Source organism: Brienomyrus brachyistius, chromosome 13 (assembly GCF_023856365.1).
Source record: "Brienomyrus brachyistius isolate T26 chromosome 13, BBRACH_0.4, whole genome shotgun sequence".
Taxonomy (NCBI): domain Eukaryota; kingdom Metazoa; phylum Chordata; class Actinopteri; order Osteoglossiformes; family Mormyridae; genus Brienomyrus; species Brienomyrus brachyistius.
Genome location: NC_064545.1, coordinates 9637220 through 9663122, shown reverse-complemented (window position 1 = coordinate 9663122; position 25903 = coordinate 9637220). Strand labels below are relative to the sequence as shown.

Here is a 25903-nt window from a genome sequence, read left to right as displayed (position 1 = left end):
CAAGTGAACATAAGACCTGTGTAAACGTGTAACCGAGGGACTAACCTCAACTTGTGAATTTTTATAACAACAATAAAAATGTGAAGCAAGTAGTTAAGCTGTCTTTCATTGTTAACCGGTATTATCGGCGTGGTTGGCATTTTGAGTGTATATCACACTGCTGTGGAGGTGTTGACACTGTGACATGCCTATTTTTGAACCACGTATGTGGGAAGATTACAGGTCGGAAGAGAATCTCAGAAAAGGAGCGAAATGTATACACACATATACCTAAAACTGATACCACAATCCAGCACAGATCAGTTTTTGTTCTCAGGGTGGGGGTCTTGTAGATTTGCTCATGTACATGGACATGTGTCCAGAAATGAGGAGAGCCCCACCCCCCAAAATAAATAAATAAATAAAATGCACTTGCACTGGGGCCCCGTTATAGGAAGCTTACATCACAGGCCAACAGGCTGCCAGTTTGTGAATATGACATGCTTCTTCATTTTAATTCACGTTCCAAAAATATTCATAAAATAAATAAAAGTGTCTTAAAATATGGAGCATTAAATTGGTAATGTGACGTCAAAGTGTTGCAGTGATTAACACAGAACCCTCACACCCATGTTATTATGGGGTTTCCTTCGGATTTTCCAGTTTATCTATCTAAAATTCCTTCCCATTTTATGCTTGAGCCCCTGCACATGTTGGTGAAGATGGTGCTGCATCATCCATTGCATTTATTTAACATAAAGGCAAATGGACATATGCATTGCATGTTATTGCAAGATGTTGGCTGGATCTGGTAAGTCGATTTAGCTTTATTTCAATTCTAGAGGATATCACAGATCCAGTTTCAGATTCAGTAAAATTTTATTTTACCTAGTGAGATTCAGACCGTTTTTCTCATTAATTTCAATTGGAGCTGGAATTTGAACTAGTTAAAACAGTTAGTTAAAACTGAATTATAACTAGTTACAATTGAATTTCTGACATCAGAAATTGGCATTTTTACTAGCTCAAATTCCAGCTCCCATTGAAATGAATGAGGAAAACTTTTTAAATCTCAAAAACTCCAGATATCAAGATATTGCATTTGATCTAGTTACAACTGAATTTGTGATATCTTCTAGAAATTATAACATTAAAGGTAAAACGGCTTGCCATGTAGTTGTATGGTTGCTGCAAATACTGGGTAACTCGAGGAGAGGTTTTGAAATGGTTAAGCTAACACACTTTGACAGACATAATATCATAGTTGTACACTAATCATCGTAATCGCTGAAATATTCAATGAAGACTGGGGTAAAGACATAAAATAAACGAATGGCTGCGTCGTGACCATGTTTAAATCAATGGATGTTTGCTGCCGCGGATACAGTCTTAAGAACAAGATTTCTATTTAAACTGCATTTTACAGGTCTAACTTCTAGAATTCCCCAATGGGCGGTGGCAACCCCGTGGAGCCGTGCAAAAAGGGGGATTCTATTCCCGGAACTGGCAACCTCTTATTTTCACCCTCAGACAAACCAATCGATCTGTCTATGAAAGCGAACAGCACCAAGTTAAAATGCCAGTACGTAATGTTTTTCTCTGCAGATTTTTCATATTTTCAATTGACATTGTTTTGCTGGTAATCAACAAGATGGCGTTTCTAAAACGTCAGATTTAGTTGAGATTTCCGCTTCGCGCTGATGTTTCTGAAGTTTGCTGTTATATGTGCCCAGCGCACATGGTTATGTCAGGCCTCAGCATTTTGATCAGCGCCATTACTCAGATGCGTGTCTGTTTTGATGAATCATATATAACGTGGCGTATGAAAACAAACTGCTCCTTTCGGCATTAAGATTTAGGTCGTATGGTTCTACTTTAACCTATAGCTTGGTCTTGTCTAACTAACTGTAGTTATTTAAGTAAAGGTGTAACAACTGCTTTGATGAACAGTGTGTTATATAATTAATCATGCCTGTGTATTTATGTTTGCATGCATTTTAAGGTTTACTTAAGTTTCTGGCAAATGTGGCAGTCAGCATCGGACTTATCTATAAAAGAAACATTAACCAAGATGGGTTGGAAATGTAGCGTGTCACTTTCGGTGTGTATTGCAATAAACATTGTGACATGACTTTATGGACCTCCCGGGGCAACATTCCCCTTGGCTCCTGGAGTTCGTGTACGTGGTAAAATGTTTTGATTGAGAAACGTAGTTTAAAATAATGCATTTTCATCGAAATGCATGTCAAAATACGTCATGGTGCTGACCGCTGCTCGAGCCGTTAATTTCCTGCGGGTCTGTTTCTTACTCGTAACTACTTTTGTTTTCTGTTTCAGTTGGCGAAAGATTTACTTCATCCTTCTCTTGACTTAGAGAAAAAGCAACATAAGAAAAAACGCCTGGTTCAGAGTCCCAATTCTTACTTCATGGATGTTAAATGCCCAGGTGTTTCTTTGGGAGTCTAGTTTTTGCCACTTACTGTACTCTCGTTTATATGGGTATGTGCTGTTTCCTTGCTTATTGTAACAGAATTGTGTTATTGTTTGCAGGCTGCTATAAGATCACAACAGTGTTCAGTCATGCTCAGACAGTGGTCTTGTGTGTGGGCTGCTCTAATGTGCTCTGCCAGCCGACTGGGGGGAAAGCCAGGCTGACCGAGGGTAAGTGGTTAAACACTCAATATGTGAGATTTTACTCCGATCAGAATGTTGTTTTTGTAAGGTATCCTGCATGGTTTCACCCATCCGAGTTTTGAATTTGATTATACGTTTTGGGTGACATTTGAGGGGGCACAAATAACTACTCAGTTACAAATCATGAACAAATATAACTGTATGAAATACTTTCTGATACCATGTTTGTTCACGTAACAGTTTCTGGTTCATACATTAGAGCGTAGTACTACGTATCCTCAAGTGTTACCAGATTTTGATTAAATGTTGTAGCATGATGCAATAATTGGTATTGATCCATTATCTTTATACTTATATAAATGGATTAAATTTCAATAATAGATGGATTCAGTATAATGGTATGTTGTTTTTTTAGGTTGCTCTTTCAGACGAAAGCAACACTGAACACATGTCAGTAATGGAATGATTACATCATGAGAGATACGATGCACCCCACTGATCAATGCCTTAATTGTGGTTCCAATGAAATGATTTTCATAGACAGCAGGATATTTCTGCTTTGTTTACTGTAATTAAAGTAATGTACTTTATAAAAGCTTGATTTATTAAAAGCAAGAAACTTATTGGTCTGCTGTATTTTTAGTAAATTAAATGTTTTGGGTTGAAAATCCTCCCTTTCAAGAGGTTCATATTAATATATCCCTTTATATATATATTATGTATATCCCTCACTCTAAATTGCTGGACATTCAGACAAGAACTTCTGTCCTCACAATACTTGTCAGATGTGCTTAGCTGCACAGAAGCCAGATATTCATAAGCATAATTCACCATGAGCAGGTATATTTCAATAGGTTTTATCTAATTTTGTGGTTCAAGGGAATAAACAAGGTTACATAGATAAAGAACAAGTACTGGCCAAAATATTACAAGTTTCAAACTATTACAAAAACTCACCAATCTTTACTTAACAGGTATTCTTACAGTGATAAACTCACCTTCACAGAAAGAACATTATTCCAGTCTTTGTGACAATAAGATGAACAGGTAAATGTGCAGGTTTTTGTATTTACTGACAAGATCCCTCAATCAGGGTTATACAAAAGGTGCATAAACACAACAGTTTCATGCATTCATACTTCACTTAGTGTCAGAGCCACAAAGGTCCCCATCACTGAGTATGGCACTGCACTCCACCCCTAGGCCCTTCATCCTCTTCATAAGACTCCCCCCTGTGAACATGCTGTTGGGAGCTGAGGTCTGTATCACAGAGATCCACCTCTTCTGCATCATCAGAAATGATGAGCTCTTCTCTAAGAGGCAGCAGAGCTTCCAAGTCGGGTAACATACTTCTAGAGATCCAACCATTTTCTGGAAATTCCACCTAAACATAAGCAGTCCAACTGAAATTCACAATCACTTTCCAACTGCAGCTGGAAACATGCACCAAAATATTTCTTCAAAGTACTGGGAAGACAAACACAAGAATCCCAAGTTATCAAAAAAAGCAAACTTACAATGAACTGGATGATGAGCTGCCCCCTCTCACACGGATCTTTGTAGATAGGCATGCCTTCATTTTGAATGCATTTTATGTCATTGTGTTTCACAACATTTCCTGCAATACAGTGGAGTCTTATTAATCTTTTGTTTGTAAATCTAATCTAATCGTTTGTAAATTTCTTAAAAGTTCTAATGATGTCCTCCAGAAGTACAATGTGTCAAACACAGCAAGGTACGCACATGAAAAGTTCAACTTCAGATTGAAAGTAAATGGTATGTGATATTTACCTGGTGGTGAGCTGATCATAAGTACTCTATTATCTAGAGTGGTGATGGTTCTCTTAAACCCACAGAGTGCTTCTACCAACTTGATCTCCATCTTCATAATGATGTTATCATGTTGCCTCTGGAAGACAGGGTGCTCATTCTGATCAAGGACAATAATTACATCACCAGGTTCCAGACCTGGTTCCTGGTCACCTTCTCCATAAAATGTGATCTTCTGGCCATCCTTCATGCCTAGATGAATTAAGAGATTACAAAACTACTACTTGAGTTGCAAGCACAGGCATGAAATTAAGTCCTAGAACCAGATTTATATGCTGACTAGCCCACTTACCTTTGTCGATGTGGACTTCAAGGAGCTTTTTCTTGCGCTCCACTTTCTGCCCATTGCAGTTTTTACAGCGATCTTTGGAGTTGAATCTTTCCCCCTGACCCTGGCAATCCGGACACATGCTCTGAATTTGCTGAATCATGCCTGGGCCTATCTGTTGCACCTGGATCTGAACTCCCCTCCCTTTGCAGTTTGAACACTTCTCCAAAGTTCCTTTCTTTCCCCCATAACCTGGAAATGGGACACAGACCTAGCTTTAGCCTATTAAAAATTCATATTAAACCTGTCAGATAACCTCAGTCTTGGTTACATCTTGCATGTTAACCTGACTTACCAGTTTCTACAGAATATTGCTTTTGTAATAAGACAGGAACTTAGAAAGCCATATATTTGCAGTGTTTGAACTTATTCAAGCAATTGCCTTTATTGAAGCAATTGCCTTTATTCTAGGCAAGGGATTCTCATGTACCATTTTTACACTAAGCCTTGAAATTCACCACGCATGTTCCAAAGCAGCAATGCAATATTACTAAAATGAATCCCAACATACCATCACACTTCTCACAGATCACATTCTTCTGGAGGCCAAGTTTTCTTGTTGAACCATTGTACATCTCCTCCAGTGTAACACTCAGCTGATGAACTACATTTTTGCCTATGACATAGGAACATAAATACTAAGCAATATCTATACAATCAAATGACAAGACAGTATGTTTGTATGGTGAACACCAAATCATTGTGTTTATAAACTGCATGAAAATGGTTGCTTTTAAAACTCTTTCAGTGACAAATTTTTTTTATGATTTTTGTTATAAGGAAGCTGGAAAACATACCATTATGTCCAAATTAAAAATACATGGTAAAAGCAAATTCTAGTACCAGTTCTTCAAAGGTAAGCAGACATTTCACTTGTTTTACTGCAAGTCATAAAAGTATCATTCTGTAAAAGCCAATAAAATAGGCTTACCTTTCCTCTCTCTCTGCATTCTGCCACCGCCACCAAAAAACATGTTGAAAATGTCCATCGGTGAAGAAAATCCACTTCCACTCATACCTCCCTCCTTAATGGCCTGCTCTCCTCCTTGGTCATAAAGTTCCCTCTTCTTTGGGTCTGACAGGACCTCATAGGCTTGAGATATGAGCTTAAACTGCAGCAGAAAAATAGGACACTTCCAGCCTTTCATCGTCAGGTCTAAAGGGTCAGGTTGACATTTATCAATTTGTGTGATCTCTATATAATAAATGTATGGAACAATAGACAATAAACACAGTGTTTGAACTGCGGGGGTGAACCAATAAAACGATACAAATGACCATCTTAATTAAAATACTCACTGCCACACCCCCCTCAGACAACTACCAACCAGGGCACCACCTAAAACCCCTGATGCATCTTGCATGTTAACCTGAAGTACTGCAACACTTAATAACCGAAAATATTTCGTAGACACCCATGTATACGTTAACTCGTATTAAGTGTGTGTCTGTGTGTGTAATATATATGTGTTCGCGATAGTTTTAAAACCACTTCATTTTTTTTTACAAATTTGCGGATTGCTGCATTAATTGTGATACCCCTGTCACGAAAAGAGGGATTTCACATGGCTTAAAATGCTAAATCTAAAATGTGAGACTGTAACCCGGTCCGGGGACAGTCTTGAAGGAGCCCTTCCAGAAGCTTCCCGTCGCCTCCCGGCGTTGCGGGGTCCAGCTTCCCCGTCCGCGTCTTACCTTCTCGCCCTCGTTCGGGTTCTTGTCCGGGTGATATTTCAGCGCCAGCTTTCTGTACGCCTTCTTTATCTCCTCCGCGGACGATGTGGGCCGGACGCCCAAGACGTCGTAGAAACCTGTTTCTTTAACCATCCTGACAGCTTATCCTGCTGACAGAACACACACGATAAAACGGAAGAGCCACAATAACACAAATTTACGCGCATTTTCATCAGTAATTACCTCAGATCTGACGAGTAAAGTGGCTTATAACAATAAAATGTTTTAATCCCCCAGTCGCTGACCGATGTTTTCGGTTTCTGTCGGTCCGGCGGCCGTACCAGCCTTAAAGCCGCTGTATACGAGCCTCGGCCCGCTGCAGCGTTTGAACGCTCCCTCCCCTCCGTCTGACGGATAGCCGCATTTATAGGCGGTAGGACGGAACTTTCTGGAGACCATTCGGCAGTGACGCGGCGATGCCCAGAAATTTCGAGTCCGATCCTAGCCGAGCCGCATCGTGCCGCCTCGACGCGTTGGTCACATGTTGCCCCGCAACCTAAATATGGTACCATCGACAGCCCACATAATAATAATAAGTTATCGGGGATACATGGCGCTCTATTGGCTGAGGCACACCGTTCCATCCATGCTGCGTCTGCGTTTCTATAATTACACAACTACTTATTTGGAATGCGTAACTGAACTATTATTTTCATAAGAGGCATTTTGATGTTGAAAGAATTGAACAGGCAATCCTTTGGTGGTATATACATTTGTATTTATTTTGCGTATTAGTCAAATGTCCACGGTTTAATAAAACGTTATTAGAGGAACTAAAAACGAACCCAAACATACTTTTAAAATGCAGCAATTTCCCTCTCGCAAATCTAGTATAGAGTCGTGTTGAATTAGGCAACATTAGGGCACATGGTAGAACATTCGGCGAATTGGATATCGGGGCACAATACGGGCAAATTCATGGATGCCAGTCTAATCGAATCATTGACGGAAACCAAAGCAACATACAAATTGCCGGCTCACGTCGGGCTGATTTCAAACCCAGATTTTTTTAACTTCGTAATTTGTCACATTAGTGTCAATTTAAAACTCAATGGACACCTACGTATTCTTATTAATTTTAATTTGTTTATTAATAGTTGTATTATAATTCCATTGTATTGAAATAGTGAAAAATGAACCTTAGTAATGGTTGAAATCGTTCGAACGTGTATACAATAAAACAATATAAATGTATTAGTCGCGCAGAAGTGCAGTACAGTTTCTTGAGAAAACACACGTGACCATAAAAGAACCAATCAGCTCTTAAAACTTATTCCCTTTAGAAATAGTTTGCTGCCCATAGACATGGTAACAGTATAATCCGTTTTAGATTAGATTAGATAGACAGTTCATTGATCCCGAGATCAAACAGAAAGACAAAGATACAAAAACAATATGTAAAATACATATTCAAACAAAATAGAAAAGAATAATTAGAAATTAAAATTAACAAAAATAGAAATATGGTTTTACTGTATACAGATGTGTGGGGAGGGTCTTTCAGCTCTCCAGCACTAGTTGTAACAACACACAGCAACAAGTAGCATAATGTTGTCCGTGTTTAACATCTACAGTATTTGTGAATTTATGTTTCGCCTGTGTCAAGAAAAGTATTCATTAATTTCACTGTGTGTTTTGAACCGAAAATAATGTAACAAAACAGCACAGGACGAATATGGATACTTGGACAGGCGATATAACATTATCATTAGCAATCAATGATATCTGACAGTTTCTAACCAGTGATTATCACCTTTAACGGGGAAGTAGGCTGGTTCATATTTACACCACAGCTGCACACACTGTGTTTCGACACCGAGGTTGGGCACACAAAGTGCATTGGGGAGTCATGCGCTACCACTCGAAAACCTGAAACAACACAGAAGGTCCACTCATTGACACAAACACGGCCAGGACTCACTGATGTGAGATGTGAATAAAAACTATCATGTTTGATACAAACCAACAGAAGGGCTACTGAGGCAGATCATTTTGATGATGATCACTGGAGTTATGTGTCACGATACCTAGGGCATTAAACCTTGATGCATATGGGGCTCCGTAGCCGGAGGCCAGACAGAGAGCCCATGCTGACCCCTGTCCACGCGCAGCAATTTCTTGTCAGGTCAGGCTGGGGAGCATGTGCATTGCTGTGCCCACCACATGGTGAAACTCCAACTGGCGACAACCCCCCCCCCCTCCCAGGCAGACACACGGCCCAGTCCCGCACTCCAGAAATCGCCATCCATTTGCTGCAGCCAGGTGTTACGTGGGTGTTTTCTCGGCCTGCTCCAGCCACTCGGGTCTGCAGCAATGCCAATAACGTGCCTCATTCGGGACTCCTCTCGCAACCACTTGTTCGACACAAAGTCAAATCAGCGGTTCCCAAGGATTCTCCAAAGGGACACAATACTGAAGGAGTCCAGCCTTTGTCTCAGCTCACTGGATAGCGTCCATGTCTCACAGCCATACAGCAAGACAGAAAGCACCAGGACTCTAAAGACTTGGACCTTTGTCTTATGCAAAGATATTGGGAGTGCTACACACCCCTTTCCAGCAACCTCATGACCCCCCATGTTCTCCCAATCTGTCTGGTGACTTCATAGGAAGAGTCACCATAGACATGAATGTCACTGCCGAGGTATGTTAATCTCTCGACAAGGTCGACTTTCTCCCCGCAGACAGGCACACTACTGATGGCTGTGCCTAAGAGGTCATTAAAGACCAGGGTGTAGGTCTTTATCCAGTCCACTCGCAATCTCAGACAGTCAGACTCCTTGCTCAGTTTCTCGAGAGCCCTGATCAGAGCCTCCAGTGACTACGCAAAGATCACAGCATCTTCAGCAAAGTCAAGATCAGTAAATCTTTCATCACCAACATATGCTCCACAACTGCTGGATCCCATAACCCTGCCCAACACACAGTTTATACAAGCATTGAACAGAGTAGGAACAAGAACACGCACCTGGAGAACCGCAGAATCAACTGGGAAGAACGTGGAGGTTCTCCCTCCACTCTGCGTAGCACTCACAGTTCCAGTGTAAAAGTAGGTGAAACATCTCCTTTTTGGAACACTGAAAACACCAACACAACCTTCAGCAACCATCAGGGTCTTATCACGGAAGGTCTCCCACATCACATTAGAGTCAGCAGTCGCACCCAAATCGGCAAGTTCCTCACAAACTGTGTGCAGACCCATCAGAAACAGCTTAATCCTGCAATCTGGCCAATTTCTTGTCATGACAATGCAAATGTGTATTTATTTTATGCACGTTTGTGCTGTTATGACAAGAAGTCACTGTGCATTTTAGTCTTTTACCGCGAAAGAAGTACAAATTAACCACGTAAAGGTTAAACTGCACAGTAATTTCTTTCGGCCGTAAAGTCTACTGGTCATATGTTGCATATGTCATAAGGCGACGACGACCTGTATAAGCATGTATTATAGACAGATTAGATGATAGTATCTTAGCCAACGTGGTGGTAGAACAAGTTTATATTTTTGCATGCTTGCTTACTTCCAGCCACCCTGTATATTTCGATGACAGCGCTGGTGAGAGATGCCACTCTGAATGACGGAGAAGTGTGTCAGCTCTCATCGCTGGCTTCATCTGAGGACCTCATCAGCCTGCCAACACACTAACACAGAGTTTCTCCCTCCCTATTTTGTCTTACACAACCTCACCTTTTTTTCCGCATTAAGATTCAGTTTTAGAAATCTGGATACACTGGCTGCTGAAGGTAAAGGCATCACAGCGGCATATTGCAGGGCTTAGATATGTCATCACTGCAGTGGACGTCAGAGAATAGGGACTGTGGCCTTAAACTTCCTAAGATGTATTTCTATAGTGTGCACTACATATAAATGATGGTATTCTGACTAGCTATACTAGTTATCTCTTACCATAGTATAACTGGCTCAAGTTTTATCATTAACCACTGTTATTTGAGGGTGGTGCGTATTTCTACTTTAATTTGAAATGCTAATTGTTTTTCTATGTGTTACACCATATTTGAGGTAAAACACACTTTATATTCCAGGGAGAAATTCGGTAAAAAAAAGTACAGACACAATTTTGTTTCACTGAATCAAAGTGGAACAAGCACTGAATTGCGTTTAAACAACTAAAAAGAAAACACTCGAGAACAATGAAAACGAGTGCAATTCAACATCTACGATACAATACCTTTCTACTAAAAGCGTGGGGTTCTTATAGGTAATTAAAATGTGCATCTTCGGCTAGCTGATGTATATCTTATATCAGCGCCCCGTCTTATATACTGGTATTTTCTCATTTGTTGTCACGAACTGACTGATTTAAATGAGTACCTAAATCCCACCGTGGCGAACAGCACACTCAGCAGCCTGATCAGAATCTAAAAGGCGTTCAGGTAACCGGTAATAGGGTTTGACCAGCAGGAGTCGTCATTTGCGGTTTCATTGGGGAATCAATGCACATCCCAGAATGGCCAGTATTAGGCATGGTATACGGTGACTACCTAGTTAAGTAGATCGCTAGGATTCCGTCTCTTCCGTAGTGTAGAGAAAGTGGGTGGCTCGTTTTAAATATTTTAATTAACAAATGAGGGATGCGTGCACCGATACGTAAGAATCGGACAAATTATGGTATGAGACGGACGACAAATGAAGGGTTCATTTATGTAGAATAAGTTTAATTGTATTTGATAAACCTATCTGCCTCGCATTACATATACAACAGTCCACCTCCTGTTGGTAAGATCTTAAGATATCCACGCTGGTTTTCGCTTTCTTTTAATATTATTTTATGCTTTAATTGGTTATTGCTATTATTTTAGGCTTTCAGTATGCCTAAAATATGAGGTTTTTTACGTTTTCTAGTAACAAAACAGATTTTCACCAAAGGTCGTTGACGACTCCCAGATTTTATTATTCCGTGCTTGTATATTTCCAGTGCATGTGTTTATTACAATGAATAAGTTAAATATGTATACAAGAGGATGTTTTGTTTGGCTTCGGAACGGTAGTTGTGGCGCGCGGTTTCCGCCCGAGCCTGCGCACCTCCCGCAGCGGCGCACTGAAGGAGCCGGGTTTCTCCATTAGAAACTACGAAGATTTCTTAAATTTAAAGTGCACTGCTGAAGGAAATCAGTGGGACTCGCTTAAGAGTTGTATTCACTGTAGTCTGCATTCTATGGGTTAGTTAAGAAAACAGCCTATCCCTCCCTTTTTTGCAGTGTGCAAGAAAACGGTATTTTGGGATCATGTTGAGCCGTTTGAAGGAGTTGAGGAAGGAAGAGGAGACACTTTTGAAGATAAAAGTTATGTTGCAAGACCAGCTAAACAGGCTGAAGGTGAGAAGACTTGATAGTTGAACGCTGTGCCTGAGTAGATTGGTAACACAGGCGTGTGAAAGGTGTTTACAGCGACTTGAGAGTGAAGTGTTTAATGTAAACGTGACTGTCAGGGCGCATGGTGGCTTAAATTGACTGACACTAAAAAGGGGAGGATGAGCTAGCTATACGGTTATTTTTAGTCTCAACATGAAGCTTAGTAAAATGTGCTTTTGTAATTTCACACTGACTGATAATGTATAATGCTAACGTTTCGTATTATTTTCTTCTTTTTTCCTTTAATTTATTTTTTGATGGTAAAACCATATTCCCTATCAAGAATTCTTCTACTTTAATGTATAACTGTAAACTCGACAGTACTACCCACTAACCCTCTGTGCTACACTGCATCATGACCATCTATCCATTTTTCAAATGCTTGTCCTGGTCAAGGTTACACATCCTGACCAGATTTCAGCCAGACTCAAATCATGGTCTGGTGGTTAAACAAAAACTTTTTTTGTACTACAGAATTAATTTGTTTAATGCGTTTTCATTGCAGTTTTCTTCTTGATCTGCAGTCCAACAGTAATAGTTACTGAATGCTTGTCAAAGTCGTGATTAGATGTGATTGTAAAATCCCGCTCATTCTTTCCCGTAGTTCGAAGAAGGGGCTTTGAAGTCAATGATAAATGGTCAGAGGGAGGACTGCCCTGCTCAGACCAGTGATTCACAGGTACACATTGTATATTACAGGCTTCAACCCCAAGGACCAATAAGGAAAAGCCGTATTATTGATCCTGCATGTCATAAAAAGTACTTAAATATGCAATGTACCATGTCCGCGTTGCCCCTTGTGTGTACAGAATAAAGAACAGCTGGACGATGAGAGCAAGATTAATGACACCATTCTGCAACTGAGCACTATTGGGGGATGTGACATGGAGGTGGAGGAGGAAGAGGAGGAGGAGGAAGAAGAGGAGGAGGAGGAGGAGGAGTTGGAGGTTGTGACAGATGATGATGATGAGGATGATGATTACTGAGTTTTCTGGAAAGCTATAAGTGTACATACACATCTGTCATTTTTGAACCATTTTGCAGTGATCTGGGAGGTTGACCTGAACTTTCACCTCATTGGTCATGTCTAATATGGGGTCAGTGCAAGAGTATTGTTCCCAGTTTTTGCTTGTTTCTTTGTAGCAAACATCATAATTTGCATTTAATGATAAAATGATGATAAAATACTCATAGTATTTTTGTACCAGCAAATGCTGGTACAAAACACATTGATGTTCCGAATTAATTTCACGTAGACTTCGCAAAGGAAGCATATAAACAGAACATTGAAGAAGTGTCTACTTTGATAACAAATTCTTCAAAGATCTCACAAGTAATCCACACAGTATGTGCAAGTACTGGTTTGTAAAAAAGTGCAAAAAGATTTTACAAAGAATTGAGTCAAATCAGATTAATGATGTCACACTGAACAAAAAAATTAGCATATGTGAAGTTGGAACCTTGAAATGGAAACACTTGCTTTTATGCATCACTCGTTTTTTGTTTTTTTTTTACTATTGCAAGAATGTAGCAACCTCCAGTATCACCTTTTTTGAAGTTTTATTTTTTGGGGTGGGAGGGGTGGTCTTGCCTTAAGCTGTAAATCAGTTCTCCTGCCTGCTAACTTGTTTGCTGTAAATGTTTACTGTTTATTAACATTTTAGTGTTATTTTCTATAAGCACAAGCATGAGAATATGGTCTTGACTGAAGCACACTTAACAAGGTTTGTGACTGTGAGGAGTGCCATGAAACTTTGTAAAACTGAAAATAAAGAGCTCTAGTGGCCAACCTTCTGCTGGGTGGTGGCTTCGATCCCTTGCATGGAAGCGGCCGGGAAACATTATACATGTTTTTGGTCGATATTCACATAAGCGGCATCAGTAAAGCCATATGAATGTATTCTGTATTTCTGTAAGGAGAAATATATACCATATTTTTCACCCACAGGAACATTAAGTGGAGTTTCCTGGTGTTTTTTGTGTCAGTCGGACGATGGCAGAAACAGGGTATGCAAATTAGACTTTTTTTGACCACGGTGGTGTGAAAAGAAGTAGCGTCAGACAGTGAAAGACAAAGAGGTGTTGTGTTCAAATGCATGTAAAATCTGCACGTCTTTTGCTGTGTCCTAGATAACAAGCTAACGGTTGAAAATGAAAAAAAAAAAAGACCACCAACTCTACATTAGCTTTTATGTATGGGCAGTATGTAGCAAACATGCCTTCCACTTACGTACATTTAAAACTACAGAAATCCAAAGAAAGCAAGAAACTATGATAACTAAATTTGACAGTTTTTAGCTTTACGATAAACTGACATCCTCCCCGGTCATTTTTCATATGGAAGACACTCTATTTACGGGGGGGATTGCAGATTGGCTCCTCCCCTGTTAAAAATCAGGTCCAAATCTCCACAGCCAGTAACATTTGCATCTGAGTTTCAGTGTCGCAGCGAACTGCGTGTGCCATGTGGAGGTACAATTTTTGCTTGAGTTGATTTCTCTTTAGTCACTAGAAAACTCCTCTCCCTAAATAGTATATAATTGTGAGAGCATGTGCCCTGTGTGGGACTGGCATCCCCCCCTCGATGTTCCTCTTTGTGTGGGACTGGCATCCCCCCCTCGATGTTCCCCTTTGTGTGGGACTGGCATCGCCCCCTCGAAGTTCCCCTTTGTGTGGGACTGGCATCCCCCCCTTGATGTTCCCCTTTGTGTGCCCTGTGTGGGACTGGCATCCCCCCTTGATGTTCCCCTTTGTGTGCCCTGTGTGGGACTGGCATCCCCCCTTGATGTTCCCCTTTGTGTGCCCTGTGTGGGACTGGCATCCCCCCTTGATGTTCCCCTTTGTGTGCCCTGTGTGGGACTGGCATCCCCCCTTGATGTTCCCCTTTGTGTGCCCTGTGTGGGACTGGCATCCCCTCCTCAAGGTCCCCCTTTGTGTGCCCTGTGTGGGACTGGCATCCCCCCTTGATGTTCCCCTTTGTGTGCCCTGTGTGGGACTGGCATCCCCCCTTGATGTTCCCCTTTGTGTGCCCTGTGTGGGACTGGCATCCCCCCTTGATGTTCCCCTTTGTGTGCCCTGTGTGGGACTGGCATCCCCCCTTGATGTTCCCCTTTGTGTGCCCTGTGTGGGACTGGCATCCCCCCCTCGATGTTCCCCTTTGTGTGCCCTGTGTGGGACTGGCATCCCCCCTTGATGTTCCCCTTTGTGTGCCCTGTGTGGGACTGCCATCCCCCCTTGATGTTCCCCTTTGTGTGCCCTGTGTGGGACTGGCATCCCCCCTTGATGTTCCCCTTTGTGTGCCCTGTGTGGGACTGGCATCCCCCCTTGATGTTCCCCTTTGTGTGCCCTGTGTGGGACTGCCATCCCCCCTTGATGTTCCCCTTTGTGTGCCCTGTGTGGGACTGCCATCCCCCCTTGATGTTCCCCTTTGTGTGCCCTGTGTGGGACTGCCATCCCCCCTTGATGTTCCCCTTTGTGTGCCCTGTGTGGGACTGGCATCCCCTCCTCAAGGTCCCCCTTTGTGTGCCCTGTGTGGGACTGGCATCCCCCCTTGATGTTCCCCTTTGTGTGCCCTGTGTGGGACTGGCATCCCCCCTTGATGTTCCCCTTTGTGTGCCCTGTGTGGGACTGGCATCCCCCCTTGATGTTCCCCTTTGTGTGCCCTGTGTGGGACTGGCATCCCCCCTTGATGTTCCCCTTTGTGTGCCCTGTGTGGGACTGGCATCCCCCCTTGATGTTCCCCTTTGTGTGCCCTGTGTGGGACTGGCATCCCCCCTTGATGTTCCCCTTTGTGTGCCCTGTGTGGGACTGGCACCCCATCCTTGATGTTTCCCTCTTGTGCCCTGTGCTTCTTGGGAAGGGCTTCATGCTCAGGACTGGATAAACTATTATGAAAGATGGATCCTGACACTGACTTTGAATCGATTAAACAATATTCTGTGTTTATATTTGGAAGATTTTGAATATTCCAAGTAATTAGAACAGTAATATGTTACTGATCCCTGTCGGGAAATTCTCTTTTTTGCTTTGCAGGTGAGAGCAGGCTTAGAGGGTCACAGCAAAGGGGCAGCTACCTTGTGGGACCCAAAGAGCTGGGGGTTAGGGGTCTTTTTCAAGGGCCCACAGGCATATGATCATTCCGCGAAGGCCAGGCTTGGATCAGCAATCTTCTGGTTACAAGTACAAAATGGAGTAAATGGACCATTCAAGCTAGGGATTTCGAGTTGCAGTGAAAAAGCAGCAGCCCACCAAACAGGTTTGGCGCCCCCTGCTGTGCAAACAGCAGCGTCTGCAACACGACATGCATTTGGGGCATGCTTGGCTTGCGCTAGCAGCGGACTCAGATCAGGGGTCTGCATACAGTTCATATTATTCATTATGTTTGACGGTCTTGAAGTGTTTTAACTTACAAGATTATAACTGTTGCCACTCCTGCACTGTCCATGTTCTGTACTCCTGTGAATGGTGGCCCTTTTCAAATACCAAATACAGTGGAAATTTCAAGAACATTTACAGCGATAAAACAGCAGTGATGTTATACGAAGCATTTTAATAGGAACGCAGTTCAGTAGGTTATATAAAAATAGTAACATTTTTGCAAACTCTTCTTCAGAGGTCCACTGGTAAAAACAAGACCACACTGGACACTGGAAGATCACAGGATTATTACTGCACAGACCAGGATTTCTCTATAGACAATCCAAAACAGCAGAATATTCAGAAATGGATTCAAGTAAGTATGGAAAATTAAGAAGGGTGACGTCTTGGTGTTCTGTGAGGAATAAATTCTGCAAACGTTTCAGAGAAAACCAAGGGTTAGATGTTTCGTTCAGTACCCTGTCTGTCTGGCCACGATCACGGCTGTGAAGGAATAGCAAAGCTATTGTGTTTATTCAGTAATCATGAGGTAATCTGCCCCCTTGGGGACAGCTGAATGATACCTGCCTACTGACCCAATGAATGAATCCACGGAGAATTGCTTGGCTAATTCAGCCAGACAAAATCATATCATTCAGTATCTGCAATGCTGGCAACTAATTAGCATTTTGTGGTTATGTTATGTTGCCAAGTCTAACTTCATTGATAGACTGCATTAAATAACTGGAATAGCATATAAGGTGGAATAAATGTGAAGACTCACATGAAAAAATACATGTATACATGTAGAATATCCATTTAAAAATAAATCCTTTTTAAAATAAAAAGTATTACACTGAGTTAGGGTTAGGGTTAACACTCATAAAATCTTTGCAACCAAAGCAACTAGCGATTATGGTGTTTGGATACATCAGTGACAAGTTCAACGGAAAGAGCTCTAATCTTGTTACAATATGAACAAAGAATGAATGAACTGAATATAAAATAAAATCATCTCAGAGTGCTAGTTCTCTCGTACTGACCTGTGTTGGAGTTCAGGCAAAGCTGACAAGACTGCAGAGAGATCTAGTTTCGAAGTGAACCGACTCCTCACTGTCTCCATTGACAGTCACTTCAAATGGAAAGTCTGCAGAGTTCATGAAATCTCTAAGTGAAAGACATCCAATCGCAATGAGACATAGAAGAGAAGGTCCGTAGGGCTACCTGTAGAGTCGATGTTCATGTGGTCCACAGGGCATCGGTCGCTGAGCTGCCAGGACGTCTTTACTTCTTTAGGACCCTGGCCACTGGACACCTCGATCCCCCACATTAGGGGTTGCTCCCTAAGCCAGTGATGGCACCCAGTCATGACAGTGCAGAAGAGAGCGAGACAGGAACTGCCACTACAACATGAATGTGAATCCATCTACAGCAGTAAGCAGCCTGTGGCTTTGAACGTCTGAAGCTCAAGGATGTAAGGCAGAGCTATTCGAGTCCTCAAGGCCCGAGCGCTGCTGATTTTCTCGCCTTTCTTTACACGAAGACCTGAAGTCTGAAGCCTCCGGCCAATCAGAATCAGCGATTATTAAACTAACTACATAGGAGAACTGAAAACAAGGCCTGGGTTTGTAATCGAGGGCCAGATTTGAAGAACCCTAATGTAAGGCCTGAACTGGATACATCCATCACCTCTGACTAGCCTCACATGTATCAGCCATAGTCGGATGCCCTCAGTCTTACTTCTGGTAGAAGCTGCTGATTACTGCCGGTCTGATCTGCAGCTGGAACCTGTGGTCTTCATCATAAGGGTTCGTCTCATAGTACTCCAGGCAAGACCTGGGGAAAGCAGGATTAATCATTGTGAAGGCGTGGATCTCAGAGACGGTGTGGGATGCCCACACAGGGCTACGACCCTCGGAATGAGAACGGACTGGAAGTCACTATGATGTACCTTTCAAACCGGTACCCTTTTAATCAATAGAAATCACATAAATCCAGCATTACAATATATTAATTTAAAAGTGCATACTTTTCTTCTGTTTTTCTACTATCTTGTAATTAACTGGGAATTGATACTGTAGCGTAGGAAAAGGCAACCACAAGTGATGTGTTAACATCAATTTAGGTAATAAAGCTGAGTTAGAAAGGCAATGCACAATTCCTGGTTTATTGCACTATATATTACTCTACCAAAGGGCCTCATTAAAAGTTAGATGTGTGAATAATCAATAGATTCATCAACTAGTATAATGCCAGCATTTGGTTAATCTGGTTAAATGTCCGAAGTAGAGGTGCGCCCATGATAAAATACGAGAAATTGGTGTCAAAGGGATGCCCATCCATCCATCCATCCATCCATCCATCCATCCATCCATCATCTTCCGCTTAATCCGGTCAAAGGGACGGTGTGATGTTAATAAGGAAACGATCTATAGGTGATTATTTAAAAAAGCTAAGTGAGAAGACAGAGGAGGAGGCTGGTGGAGAGTAAGAGCCAAAGAAAGGACCCGCGACAGACAGTGGTGATGAGAGTAAAGTTGTAGGGTCATTAACACATTTCTGCCACTGGCAACAGTGTCACCTACACTTCGCCGCCACAGCAGCCCCTCACGCATCACAAGCGATATCGAGTGCGACAGCCCAAATCAGAGCCTCCCAAATCATCCATCGCTGTTTGTTGTCTTGCACAATTGTATTACACTTTGTTTCGTTGCATGCTTTCTTTGTTTTGTATGCACGTGACGTCAGAGCAGGGGGAAGTCACTGCACTCACATCTACCGAGTGGCAAAAAACTGAGTGGCAGCGTTAATGTTCAGCTTGAATGCCGGAAAAAACAAAAAAACACATCTAAAATGGGAAAGAGATGACATGCGATTGATTGTACAAATCCGTTTAACCAGAGATAGCAGCTGTATTTTTACAGACTGCCGAAAACTAAATACATATTGGGCGTGAATCTGCCACATGTAGCTGATCCAGCATATTGGATCGGTGCACCTGTAGTACGCAGCTTCCTGCCCCTGAAAACAGTAATACTAACCCCTAACCCAATAGCACAGTGCTGTGCAAGCAACCCCATACAAATGACAGAAGCGGCAGCACACTCACTGTGTCAGAGCAAACAGGTGCTCATAGGCCAGACTGAGAAAAGTCCCGCAGGTCACCACCATCTCCAGCAGGTGGTGCAGTTTCTTCACTCGCACCACCTGCTCCAGCAAGTCCACTTCTGTGTTGAGATAGTAGCTCTGCGGAAAGGAAGGCAGCACAGTTATAATGACACCCACCACATCCATAATTCTGGTCTGAATTACACAAAGGGGCATTACTAAATCATGCAATATAAACAACAGTCATTCCAGCATAATGTAACCACCTAAGCTTGTTTAAAGGTTCGTGAATGACGTATGAGGTGTTTCATGTGTTGATCACTGGAATAGGTTTAAATTTAACCTCTGCCAGTCCCTTTAGACAGACACTATATATCAAGGCTACACATTTACTTGACCCATTTCAAATACAGTATTCCGTAACATGCTGGCAAAGTTTTAAGCAACAGTATTGGCAGCCAATCTTGGGTCTCACCAAGCCTTTCAGCGTTGTTAGTTCTTGACCTAAAACGAAGAGGAAAAGGGCGGAGATGAAAGATCGTTTCCTGCATGAAACATGACGCCACAGACTGCGGCCCAGGAAAGGCTCATCACCGACGAAATAGTTGATGTAGTCCCTGCGCATCTTGTCCAGGCCAATCTCCAGGAGCATCCGCACCGGGGCCAGGCCTGTGAGGCCCACACACTGCGGCTGCTTGCTGTAGGACTCCAGGATCAACTTGCTGAGGGAACTGCTGCTTTCCCTATGGATCTGCGGGGACAGCAGACACACGGGGGTGGCGGGACTCGTGGCTCATAACCCAGCAGGAACGTAAAAGTGTTGACATACGACAACAACAACAAGGGAAAGCCAGCTTACACTCAGAATAAGAGTCCTGGGTGACTCACTGTCATTTATATAGGAAACTATTTCTAAATCAACTGATAAGGTAGTTTCCAAGCAATAAAAAGTTCTTACATACCCATGGCTTAATGCTGTCATATTTCAAGGCCTTTATAACTAACTTTAGACAATCTACAATGTCTTGATATGAAGTCACACCTAGAGAAATAAAGAGAAACAGGAGAAACAACATGTTTTAGCACCCTGTGCTTACACATCAATACAGACTGAGGTTCTGTTTTCCCCCAACACTAATAGAGATCCCCGTTTCCCACCCCCACCACCACAGAGTCTGAGGTATTGACTCATCCTCCCCTCCCCCGGACACAGCAATACAGAAGCCGAGGTACTGACTCCTCCTCATTTTCACCCAGAGCTGCTCCACAAAGTCCAAGTCCCCTCGCTCTGTGAGGACTGTACTAAACACAGAGCTGTCCACGGACGCCGATTCAGTCCTTGCCTTTGGGATCTGCAGGACAGAACAGAAGCATCAGCTAGAGCAACATTTCAAATGAACGAAAGACATCGGCTGATCCATTAAATAGTCTCACCTGATTCCCATCTAAAGACTGTACATTCTGTACAGCCTTTGTTTTAGTCTGCAGGTCTAAAAAAAATAAAAATAAAGTTATATAAACACAACTCAAATCAAAGTCCCCTTTGGCAGATCATTTTCAGCAGCATGTTAAATGAACTCACCATCTAGAAGAGCCTTCACGAGCTCTGTCGCAGGCACAGTGTCCTGTGGCTCGACCCAGTCTGTCCCACCTGTACTCACACCATCCGCCAGAACCTGCCAAACGAAAGGCCACAGTAAAACAACACGATCGTTTTCTCCAATCGACAGGTTAAAACACCAAAGACCTATTAACGAATAAACACATACAGCTATTTGATTCTTACATAAAACACATACTGCATAAAACAGTAGAGAGGCAGGTAAGATGGACCTTCACACACGCCATGTTGGGGGTCGGATGTGTTGCCTTTGATGACTGAGTGTTTCACGCAATACAGACCTGGACAAACTCCATTTCCTTGTACTGCTCATATATAGGGCTTCTCATATCTCCACTGGCAATCCTGATGTTCTGTGAGAGAATATGTAACAATAGATACACCAGCTGGATCAAACTGCTACAAAACAAATGTATTAGGTTAATAAGCTTAACTTCATGTAGAGCATTTTACAATCAAATTAAGTAAGGTGGAGAACAAACACACCTGCAAAACAATGCATATGAACAACACGGGGGATTCTGGGAAGGATGATAAATTGATACAAGGACAGTGTGCTGGAGAGGCATCAGGATGCTCACCAGTGTGGCTGTGGAGGACAGTGGGGGGGTCTGCAGGATGCTCTGGACGTTGCTCCATTTGAAGTCTACGGTCACCGTGCTCTGGGACTCGATCACCGTGTTCTCCACGACCGTGGAGCCAAAAAGGTTGTAAGTCGCAAAACCCCGCGTCGTCATCTAGCAAGACAAAGCCAAATGACAGAGCCAATCTCACTCAATATAAAAGGATCAGGCTTTAAAACATACACACACACACTTCTCCACAGTGTGCTGTTTGGGTACACGCAGGGTAGCCCGCTTACTGTCGTTGGACGATGCATTTTGGTATGTGTGCGTTTCAGTTCTTCTAAAGTGATCAAAGATGCCTTTCCAATGGCTGGACCTGCAAATCAAAAGTTTAAAATAATGCCGTGCATATTAGCTTAGCTAGGTTATCCCTCACTGAAGAAAGCTTTTACACTTCGGCAAACGCTACCTTTGCTGCTAACATTGAGCATCTTGACCGCAGTGACCTTGTTTCCGCTGCAAATGGTCTCTGCACCAAGCCAGCAGGTTCCCTCAGCGTCTAAGGAGTCACAGCGGACCCAAAGAGGCCACAAGGCCAGGTTCCGCCCCTGACACATGGTGGGATTCTGGGAAATCACGTAGTAAGACAGGAGCTGCCTGTGCAGCAAGGAACAAACACATATGATTTCATCCTTAATTATTAAATACAGTGTAAGCTATTATATACTATATAAAAACATGACAAGGTATGTATTTTGGTCACCTTGCTTTTGCGACACTCAAACCTTGGGGCCCCAGGCTTAAAAGGGGCTCTGCTGGATCTTCAACTTCTGAGTTTTCAGTTTCATCATCTCGCTCAGGTTTAGGAGTCTTAGGAATAACAATGACATGTGATGTTACTTCTGAAACACACTTAATGCTCAGAGAACGAGCACGCCTTTCAGTCCAGATAACTTACGGCTTTCTCACAGACTAATACTGGGCTTTTCATGTTGTGTAGCGGTATCTTCAGTCGCTGGACCAGTTGGATCTGCACATTTCCCTTAGAAAAAAAAGGAAACCAAAAACATTGACATTTTTCTTTTAAAAAAAATACAATTCGGCCATCCGATCAAATTAAATAAGCAGTCTTACCTCGTATATCGTGGGGCTGCATTCTTCCTGACAATTCCTAGAGAAAAGGAAAGAATTACTGAAACCCTGGAAAAACTGTTTGCCAATCGTGTTGTCAACTTTGGTCAGCTGGCTAGCGTGAGATTTTCAGCGAGGCAAGTTTGCACACACATGTTCATGTATGTAAGTTATATTATCCTATAAACAGTCTGTAGGGTTTGCGAACTTTAGCTGATTTTAGGTTTATAACAGAATAATGCATATTTCCCTAAGACTTCTTGCTAAAGTCCGCAAGCATGTGTCACGCCAGATGCGTGACAGTTGGCAACTCTGAACAAAGTGATGAATTCGCTGCACAAATGAACAAACCAACACGAATATCGTGTACGTACAAAAAATACATTAACCTCTTTAGAATTTCATTAGTGCGTAGCTGGTTCGTTCATGTTCAGCAGTCATTTTTATAATTAGCTGCATAATAATGTAAACGGTTTAATGGCTACTGAGAAGCAGGTTATAAATGAGCAAACTCACCGCAGAATGTTCAGAAAAACATCGGCGTGAGCTGTGATCCTGGTTGTCATTTCGGTCGCGATCACAATAGTGGGTCGCAGCACGAGAACCGCCGCAAAGAAACATGAATATCGCGCGCTCTTACGTCATAGAATCAGGCTTACACGCGCACACGACTTTCCTTTACTTATTCTTGAAATTCTCAGTAGTTTAATATATACGCCCACTGAGCACAATTGAAAATTTACAGTGTAATAAATAATTCTTTAACTTGTATTACGAATAAAGAAAAATTATGAAGTTGTTTCTAAATAAGCGTGTCATCGATTTATAGTAAGAGCTGCAGACGATAATGCCACCTAATGATGGGGAGGTGGAAATGTCACTTTAACGGAGTCAGATGGAGCTGATGCTCTTCAACTCGCAGCAAACATAAGTTCATATTTTCAGTATTTTAATATAATTGGTGAGCAAATGTAGAATTTGGTATTAAGTTTAAATATATCGAATGACGATTTAGGATTGAGGGTTATACAGAGCTGTACGTGCTTGTAGTCGGAGCAATGCGTAAAGGACGTTTGTTTCTCGTAATAGTAAAATAAAACACTTTGGTATGCAGTTGTTCAGCATTTAATTTTCTCTTGCTGAAGTAGTCGTTTAATACGTCGAGTCAAATGATATGTACGTCGTTAACAAAACCGTGTTTATGCGTTTTAAACGCACTACTGTACACGGCGTGCAGTTCTCATTGATTTGAATGCCGGAACTCGACGGTATTTCCGGTAAAGCAGAAAGGGATTTTTCCGGGTCGTGGCAGTTTCTCGTGGAGGTAAGCGGACAGGGTGTATAAATGACGGTTGGAGGAATTTCTCCATTTATACCAGATTATTTCGCTGAGTATTGTATAATGTGATTAATGAGACGGAGATTATCGTTGGTTGTGTTAGCCGTAAGTTGCATTATGGGTTTCGGGTTTTAGACGGCTTAACTGAAGCAATTAAAGCATTACGTATTAATATTATATTTACCAGAGACACTAATTATACTGTTCAATAAACATGACGCGTTTGGCGTAAGTTACCGAACTAACTGGAAAGTACTGATTTGTGGAGTATCCCCGATCCCAGGTTCCGTAGTGCACATGGAAGGGATCTTATGTGCATTCATTGCGATCACAGGAAAGGACACGAGTGCCATTTAGACGAGTGCTTACATATAAAATAATTTAAGCTAATGTTTTGGGAAATGTGTTTTTCGCCCCAGACGTGACTCCGGGTACATAACGGCTACGGATGTAGGAAAGTTAGGTAACATTGTGGTCTTAGTAGATGGAGAGCATCGTGGCGCTGAATTTCCTTTTGCAAATGGAAAAATAATCTAATATGGATGAGTAGTACATGAAATGGACTTCTCCAAGGCAGGCTGTTAGCCAAATATAGTTCATTAATAAAGAAAATTTCGTTTGTCAGCTGAATTACAATGCATTCTATGTTTTGCTGTAACTTAAGCTGTATGAAACTGTTTGTTTTTAATGATCAAACAAATATATAATAAAGTATCTTTTATGAAGTTTGACATCTGTCCTATTTTAACTAGGATCATTTTGAAATCAAGAAAAATGTAAGCAATTATGGCTTTCTGTTAAACATCTCGAGGTTCAAATTAAGTATGCGTTCAAATTTCTATGGAATATAGATTTTTTTTTTTCTGCTTTGCAAATGGATGCACAAAAAAAGCTAAAAATGTAAACGTACAGAACTGCGTTTCTCTGTTAGGATTTGCCCTCTGGTATAACGAGTGAAATTCTGGACAGTTGAAAAGAGTTGGAGAATGTTAGTTGAAACCTGAGTGGCTCAGTGGGTAAGGTTGGGGGCTGTGGAGCTGATAGTTGTGGGTTCAAGGCTCCCCTGGAGATTTGGTGTGTGGCTAGCCTCCTCTGGCTGCGGTACTGAGCTGTGTGCCCCAGCCAAAGGCTCCACACAGAGCAAGGCTGGTTCCTGCCGACAGGGCCTGTCCAGGCATTGGGCTTCCTGTGCGATGGTTCCGTACAGCTGTGCATCATTTTACATAACCAAATTTGACAGGACATGTTGAGTGAATTTAATTGGATAAGTCATTTGAAAAAATAAATTTACTCTACATTTACACTATACATTTAGCCCTTTGGCCCTGCAAATGTGGGAGGAAATATGTCTGAAAATTTAACTCATAATTGCAGTTGTAATTTAATGCCGTCAGTAATTTGCAGAAAATGTGGCAAACAAAATTCGAGTACAGAGGCAGCGAAGGAATGAACCGTTGTAGTTTTTAAAGAATGTGCAGAGTAAGCTCTTCAGCATAATTGCATGTGTTTTTACAGGTGCTGTGTGGGTGACTCCATACTCAGTTTACATCAGAATGATGGACATCACTGAGGGAACAATCCTGAAAAAATACACACTTTAATAATGGGATACAAAGGCTGGTTGACACAAATTTTGAGTGTTGGAGTGTGTGAGAGAGAGAGAGAGAGAGAGTGAGCATGAGTGTGAGTGAGTGAATCAATCAATCGATGCAATAGAATGGTGTCTATACACCACGCTCAACTTTCATAATAAACCTTATTTTTCATACTAAAGTTGTGAAGCTGAGTGCTTGGTGTGCAATATGTGTTAAACCCCTGTCATTCTGATCACACATATGTGTAATATTATCACAGTATAAATTACAGCAGAACATTATATTTCTTTATAGAGTAACCAAGTAATAAGA

The 25903-nt window shown here is 42.0% G+C and overlaps 4 protein-coding genes, 1 long non-coding RNA gene and 1 other non-coding gene across 10 annotated transcripts; 4 read left to right on the top strand and 2 right to left on the bottom strand.

Moving 5' to 3' along the window:
- Nucleotides 1–1408: 1408 nt before the first annotated feature.
- rps27l (ribosomal protein S27 like) lies at nt 1409–3236 on the top strand. 2 transcript variants are annotated; one of them, XM_048972931.1, is made up of 4 exons: nt 1409–1561; nt 2317–2425; nt 2530–2640; nt 3029–3236. In XM_048972931.1, the coding sequence occupies exons 1-4, from the start codon at nt 1556–1558 to the stop codon at nt 3055–3057; spliced, it is 255 nt and encodes an 84-aa protein (XP_048828888.1). In that variant the 5' UTR covers nt 1409–1555; the 3' UTR covers nt 3058–3236. The 2 variants fall into 2 exon arrangements, with proteins under 2 accessions (XP_048828888.1, XP_048828889.1); XM_048972932.1 differs by lacking the exon at nt 1409–1561 and adding an exon at nt 1618–1838.
- Nucleotides 3237–3444: 208 nt separating this feature from the next.
- Nucleotides 3445–6952, bottom strand: dnaja (DnaJ heat shock protein family (Hsp40) member A). Of its 3 annotated transcripts, none has more exons than XM_048973343.1 (8): nt 6689–6951; nt 6467–6615; nt 5703–5883; nt 5283–5387; nt 4736–4963; nt 4405–4635; nt 4131–4231; nt 3445–3997 (listed from the first exon to the last, which is right to left on the bottom strand). In XM_048973343.1, exons 2-8 carry the CDS (start codon nt 6596–6598, stop codon nt 3785–3787), a joined length of 1191 nt encoding a protein of 396 aa, XP_048829300.1. In that variant the 5' UTR covers nt 6599–6615; nt 6689–6951; the 3' UTR covers nt 3445–3784. The 3 variants fall into 3 exon arrangements, 2 of the variants coding, with proteins under 2 accessions (XP_048829300.1, XP_048829299.1); XM_048973342.1 differs by having other exon boundaries at nt 6467–6612; nt 6689–6950; XR_007382025.1 differs by lacking the exon at nt 3445–3997 and having other exon boundaries at nt 4211–4231; nt 4405–4522; nt 6467–6612; nt 6689–6952.
- A 4004-nt stretch (nt 6953–10956) lies between these two features.
- On the top strand, nt 10957–13669 carry snapc5 (small nuclear RNA activating complex, polypeptide 5). 2 transcript variants are annotated; one of them, XM_048973379.1, is made up of 4 exons: nt 10957–11240; nt 11723–11839; nt 12480–12554; nt 12685–13669. In XM_048973379.1, the coding sequence occupies exons 2-4, from the start codon at nt 11750–11752 to the stop codon at nt 12859–12861; spliced, it is 342 nt and encodes a 113-aa protein (XP_048829336.1). In that variant the 5' UTR covers nt 10957–11240; nt 11723–11749; the 3' UTR covers nt 12862–13669. The 2 variants fall into 2 exon arrangements, with proteins under 2 accessions (XP_048829336.1, XP_048829335.1); XM_048973378.1 differs by lacking the exon at nt 10957–11240 and having other exon boundaries at nt 11522–11839.
- Nucleotides 13670–16404: 2735 nt separating this feature from the next.
- Nucleotides 16405–23522, bottom strand: zwilch (zwilch kinetochore protein). Its single transcript, XM_048972993.1, has 19 exons — nt 23174–23522; nt 22661–22697; nt 22485–22568; nt 22290–22396; nt 21996–22183; nt 21823–21902; nt 21542–21697; nt 21242–21313; nt 20922–21015; nt 20774–20829; nt 20577–20691; nt 20302–20381; nt 19934–20090; nt 19815–19843; nt 19341–19477; nt 17972–18067; nt 17456–17574; nt 17275–17378; nt 16405–16662 (listed from the first exon to the last, which is right to left on the bottom strand). Exons 1-18 carry the CDS (start codon nt 23221–23223, stop codon nt 17287–17289), a joined length of 1749 nt encoding a protein of 582 aa, XP_048828950.1. The 5' UTR covers nt 23224–23522; the 3' UTR covers nt 16405–16662; nt 17275–17286.
- A 154-nt stretch (nt 23523–23676) lies between these two features.
- LOC125706334 (uncharacterized) lies at nt 23677–25769 on the top strand. The gene is made up of 2 exons (XR_007381975.1): nt 23677–23981; nt 25512–25769. It is a non-coding gene; the product is annotated as an uncharacterized LOC125706334 (long non-coding RNA).
- LOC125706929 (small Cajal body-specific RNA 14) lies at nt 25075–25204 on the top strand. The gene has a single exon (XR_007382107.1). It is a non-coding gene; the product is annotated as a small Cajal body-specific RNA 14 (non-coding RNA).
- Nucleotides 25770–25903: the final 134 nt, after the last annotated feature.

Bases quoted from the DNA above. Each gene is read 5' to 3' on its own strand.
- rps27l (XM_048972931.1), top strand. The intron at 2,426-2,529 runs GTGTTTCTTTGG...TATTGTTTGCAG, and splicing joins CATGGATGTTAAATGCCCAG to GCTGCTATAAGATCACAACA. The intron at 2,641-3,028 runs GTAAGTGGTTAA...TTGTTTTTTTAG, and splicing joins GAAAGCCAGGCTGACCGAGG to GTTGCTCTTTCAGACGAAAG.
- dnaja (XM_048973343.1), bottom strand. From the start codon at position 6,598: ATGGTTAAAGAAACAGGTTTCTACGACGTCTTGGGCGTCCGGCCCACA. The intron at 5,388-5,702 runs GTAAGCCTATTT...CCTATGTCATAG, and splicing joins AATGCAGAGAGAGAGGAAAG to GCAAAAATGTAGTTCATCAG. The intron at 3,998-4,130 runs GTAAGTTTGCTT...GCTTATGTTTAG, and splicing joins AGCTCATCATCCAGTTCATT to GTGGAATTTCCAGAAAATGG.
- snapc5 (XM_048973379.1), top strand. From the start codon at position 11,750: ATGTTGAGCCGTTTGAAGGAGTTGAGGAAGGAAGAGGAGACACTTTTG. The intron at 11,840-12,479 runs GTGAGAAGACTT...TCTTTCCCGTAG, and splicing joins ACCAGCTAAACAGGCTGAAG to TTCGAAGAAGGGGCTTTGAA. The intron at 12,555-12,684 runs GTACACATTGTA...TTGTGTGTACAG, and splicing joins CTCAGACCAGTGATTCACAG to AATAAAGAACAGCTGGACGA.
- zwilch (XM_048972993.1), bottom strand. From the start codon at position 23,223: ATGACAACCAGGATCACAGCTCACGCCGATGTTTTTCTGAACATTCTG. The intron at 19,478-19,814 runs GTGAGACCCAAG...TCCTTTCCGCAG, and splicing joins TAACAACGCTGAAAGGCTTG to AGCTACTATCTCAACACAGA. The intron at 18,068-19,340 runs GTGAGTGTGCTG...TGCTTTCCCCAG, and splicing joins CACCTGTTTGCTCTGACACA to GTCTTGCCTGGAGTACTATG.